The sequence below is a fragment of the Adiantum capillus-veneris genome, chromosome 18 (assembly GCF_014529385.1).
Source record: "Adiantum capillus-veneris isolate H3 chromosome 18, ASM1452938v2, whole genome shotgun sequence".
In the NCBI taxonomy this organism is placed as follows: Eukaryota; Viridiplantae; Streptophyta; class Polypodiopsida; order Polypodiales; family Pteridaceae; genus Adiantum; species Adiantum capillus-veneris.
In genome coordinates this window covers 33,880,184-33,885,087 of record NC_140948.1, presented here as the reverse complement: position 1 = coordinate 33,885,087, position 4,904 = coordinate 33,880,184, and the positions used below count along the sequence as shown (strand labels likewise).

The 4,904-nt window shown below is 47.2% G+C and overlaps 1 protein-coding gene across 1 annotated transcript; it reads right to left on the bottom strand.

Annotated features, from left to right (window-relative positions):
• Positions 1-1,270: 1,270 nt before the first annotated feature.
• Positions 1,271-4,585, bottom strand: LOC147435472 (putative pentatricopeptide repeat-containing protein At3g01580). The gene is made up of 2 exons (XM_086488533.1): positions 4,232-4,585; positions 1,271-4,153 (listed from the first exon to the last, which is right to left on the bottom strand). Exon 2 carries the CDS (start codon positions 4,119-4,121, stop codon positions 1,617-1,619), a length of 2,505 nt encoding a protein of 834 aa, XP_086344659.1. The 5' UTR covers positions 4,122-4,153; positions 4,232-4,585; the 3' UTR covers positions 1,271-1,616.
• Positions 4,586-4,904: the final 319 nt, after the last annotated feature.

The window sequence follows — 4,904 nt, the reverse complement described above, 5'->3', positions numbered from 1 at the left end:
CTGCCGTAGCATCGCGGACACTCTCCGTGAGAGCATTTGGCCGCGAGCCATCACAGGCAGGATCAGACGTACGATGATCGAAATGAAAAGTCATATTGATATCGTGAATCCATGACGACACCGTGCAGTGAAAGGAATAACAAGAAAAATACATGAAGTCGAGAAAGAATCCCGTAGTTGTAGGATGCACCGCGAGGTAATTAGCCATGTTAATGACGTTTAATGATCCAAGCTTTAAGCAACCGGAAAATTGGTTGGTAGTCCAAGCTTGTTAACCTGTTCAAGGGTACCGAGTGGCTTTGTTGAAGTCTGCTTAAGGTTTCAAGGTACTTATTGATTGCGGACACCAAGGGGGCAATCAAAATTTTCTGCACCCTAAGCTTGTCTGCAGCAAATGGATTGCCTTCTGGAGTGCCTTCATCAATTTGTTTGCACCCTCAAGTGAGGTCAACGGCATGTTTGGTGGGTATCCCTTGCATGTCGGGTAGGCATGCCCCCTTAGTCCAAAAAAAAATGTCCACTTTTGGACCTTAGGGCAAGCCCATGTGAAAGCAAAGCTTCTCATAGAGGCTATGGTGTTGCAGGCCACCTTTGCCTCGTCGAAAGAAGTCGTAGCACCCCGTGTGGTGCTCCACCGGGGTCGCCGAAGAAGCGCGAAGTGCTCGCAGGGGCAGTGCGCGTCCGTAGAGATCCACAGCGCCAGGGATGGCCGTGGTTGAGCTTTGCTCCCTCCCTCGGCCAAGCTCGCCTGCACACACTCGTTAGGTGTGATTTTTCTATTGCTTAGCAGGCGGCCATGCCGGCCTCCAACTCTTTTTTCCATCAAAGCTTGCATGTGCATGCCTAAAAAAAAGTAGTGGTCCATGACCCACCCCTCTTGCCTAGAACAAACCTTGCTCTTGATACCATGTCCGGAATGAAATCTGGTTACATAGAGCTCATCCTAAGGACAAAGGGTTGCACACAAATTTGAGATGCACAATCTCCAAAAAGAAACACTTCAATTGGAGATCATTTGATGATGACTCTCGAGAAACCCGGCACAACTTCTTCTACTACTCTTGCTCCTAGCTCCTCGGACACAACCGTGCTTTGATACCATGTTAAAAGATGGAGAAGGAGAAAGCTTGAGCTCTTGCAAGAACAAACACACACACACACACACACACACACACACACACTCATTGGACTATTAACAATTATATTGTTACAGACACTGAAATTTATTTTCCCTAGTATCACATGTCTAACATTGTCTGCGTCAAAGATATGCGAAATGTTCTCAAAAGAGAGGTTCCTTGTCATTATTCCAATTCCAATTTTCTCAATATTTGGTTCGATACCAACCTATCTTGAAAGCGGGCATTGGCTAGACACATGAGGAGGACAGCCCACGATCTGCCTTCCCCTTCCCATGGTGTGACTTGGTGACTCCTGCTAGCCTTGATGGAGTACACAGAGCTGTGGCTGCCTCTTGTGGTGTCTACAATGCATCTATTAAAGGAGTCTTGCCTGTCCATGCTTGGAGAGCCGTGTGTGCATCTTGTTGTGTGTCAGCAGAACTTGACACAAAATCTGCCGCAATGCTTGCAGTAGAAACAACTGCTTAGTTCTCATCAGAAGTGACTTCTACAAATGTCGAGGTCTGGCACATGCCCCTCTACTCGCAATCGCAACCTTAAATTACTTGTACCTGCAGAAATTTCAGGGTACTGAGTAGTACCAACAATGAAGTCGTAAATCTTGTGGTTTAGCTCCATAAGGGCCACAGCAGGCCTTTTCTGAGCACATGCATCTCTTCGCATTGCTTCTATTCGGACAGCATCGTCCAACTTGCAATTACTGGCATAGATATCACTCATTATTACATACCAAGTTGCATCTTTGGGATTTAACTCCACAAGCTGCCGAAAGCATCGCAACCCCACCTCCTCCTCCCTGTAGGTTTTGCAGGCACTCAAGAGAGCCAGCCATGTAGCTTCAGGAGGTGGAGAGAGCATCTCAAGAAAGGTCTCTGCCTCGTACAAAAACCCGGCTCTTGCCAGTAAATCCACCATACAACTAATGTGCTCCAGTGTCGGAGCAACTGCATAGCTACATTCCATCATGTTGAAGAACTCCTGCCCTTCAAACACCATGCTGCCATGGCCACACGCAGTAAGCAGGCAAATCATAGTAACTGCATCTGGCCTCACACCCTCTCTCTGCATCCTCTGAAAACACTCTATGGCCAAATCGCTTTCTTCATTCACGGCATATCCTTTAATCATTGAGCTCCATGCCACTACATCTAAAGTCTGCAACTTATTGAGTACTGCCCAAGCATCAACAAAAGAGCCACATTTTGCATAAACACTAATTAAACTGTTGCCAACAGAGTCATCATCCTCAAGTCCCTTGAGAGTGGCCTCCTCATGTATTTCCCTACTCTGAATCAGGCATCCAATGCTCCCACATGCTTTTAGTGCCGAAACATATGTTACAGCATTTGGAGATACATGACTGCGACACATATGTTCGAGCCAGTTCAATGCTTCATGATCAGAACCGTATTCGGCATGCCCAGCAATCATAGCTGTCCAGGAGGTCACATCCTGGAATAGAAGCTGCTCAAAAACCTTCTGTGCTCTTAAAAGTGAGCCACACTTGGCATACATGCCAACAAGGGTTGTCCCAATTGAGCTATCGCTTCCTAAGCCCTTTTCAACAATCTCTTGATGCAATTTGATGCCTTTATCCAATGCTCCTGTGCTGCCGCAAGCTTTTAAGACACAGCAGTAAGTCACATCATTGGGAAAAATGCCTTCAATTTGCATTTGCTCAAAGCAGCTAAGCACGGGCTCACCATGACCATGCTCTGCATATCCCCCAATCAAAGCTGTCCATGAGACCACATTGCGGTCAGGCAGCATGCTAAACAGGTCCTCTGCTTCTGAGAGCATATTAATTTTTGCATACATGCCAATTAAAGTGTTGTTGATGGTGAGGTCCCCTTCAAAGCCTTCTTTTGCAATCTCTGCATGCAATAACAAACCTTTATCAGTGGCTCCTATCGTACTACACGCTTTCAAGCTGCAAGCGTATGAGACAGCATCTGCGGAGACATGTTCATTTTGCATGTTGTCGAAAGCTTCTAATGCTTCTTGGTCATAACCATGTTCAGCATAGCCTGCAATCAAAACTGTCCAAGAAACAACATCTTGCACTGCCAGCTCCTCAAAGATATCACGCGCCTCTATGAGAGACCCACATTTGGCATACAGACCTACCAAACTGTTTCCTACAACTGTGTCATGTTCATATTGTTCAATTACAACATATGCATGTATCTCCTGGCCTTTCTTTAAATCTCCAATGCTACCACATGCTTTCAAAATGCAGGTTAATGTAATTGCATTTGGAGATACTCCATCTTGCTCCATTTGATGAAAGCATTCAAGTGTCTTCTCAACAGGCCCATGCTCAGCATATCCAGTCATCAATGCAGTCCAAGATACAACATCATGAACAGTCATCTTATTGAAAACTTCCTCAGCCTCGAAGAGAGATCCACATTTGGCATACATGCCAATGAATGTGTTGCTCACACACAAATCTAGTTCTCCAGTGTTTTGTTTAAGCATCGTATGGATTTCTCGACCTTTGTCGAAAGCTCTTGAAGCTCCACACACTTTGATCACGGAGGCCAACGTCACAGCATTAGGACTGACACCTTCTAGTTGCATCTGATCAAAGCAATCAAGCGCATTCTTGTATGGCCCATGTTCAGAATACCCTGCTATGAGAGCATTCCATGACACCACATTCTTAACGGGCAGTTTAGCAAAGGCTATTTGGGCCTCTGGGAGAGTCCCACATTTGACGTACATGCTCATTAACATCCTCCCAACGTGAAGGTTATCATCAAAACCCATCTGAGCAATCTGGGCATGAAGATATTTGCCTGTTTCAACATCTGTGAGCTTGGCACATGCCTTGAGCAGGGCAACAAAGGTGAAGGTGCTGGGGTGCACTCTGCTATCTTGCATTTCCTGATAGGTAGAGAGGGCAAGCTGCCATCTTTCACCTTGTACATGGCCTTGTATGCGAGCTGTCCATGTGCGTTCATTGAGCTGCGCCATATGTGTTCATGGAAGTCCATTTCAAAAACAACCTGCACAGACGCTTTCTGAGCAAAGAGAGAGGGACAAGAAAGATGAAGGGAGGGCAGCTATAGTCAACAAACACCAACCATGCAGTGGCTGGAGGGGTAGAAACAGTAGTGGGCAGTGCAACTGGGGCTGCAGCACGTGAAGAAGATCGGCGAGGGATATAAGGGGGGGGCAAAGCGCAAGCGTAGCTGGGGGCGTAGCCAGGGTACAACAGCTTGCAAGCGAGGAAAGGGGAGGGGTTCCGCAACAAGGCACCACGGGAGGAAGAGGCAGGGGCAGCTACAGAGGGCGCCGCACGAATGTTGGCTCCTCTGTCTCTCCCCCCCCCCCCCGCGCGAGAGCGCAGCTTCACCAGCGTTGGTTCTCCTCTTTCTCTTTGAGTCTCTCTTGTCCCTTGTGCCAAGAAGGTTAAAATTTAACTGTCATCGCCTCACATGAAAACTTCAAGCCTCGAGGGTGTATCAATCTATACATCTTAAAACCCCCCAACTAACCAGATACCCTTCTAAAATTCTCGCCCCCTGATAAGTAACCACTCTCCCCCCTTTCCTTTCTCTCTAGAAAATTCACATCATCCCATTCACCTCGCCTTGCTTCCTCTCATTACGTCGCACATGTGTGCACAGAGAGAGAGAGAGGGGGGAGGAGCTCGCCTTGAATCTGAGAAAGAAAGAAAGAGAGAGAGAGAGAGCGCCCTTGGAGAACCCCGTTTTGCCTTGCTTGCAACCCAAGAGGCACAGCTCTGGCATCCTC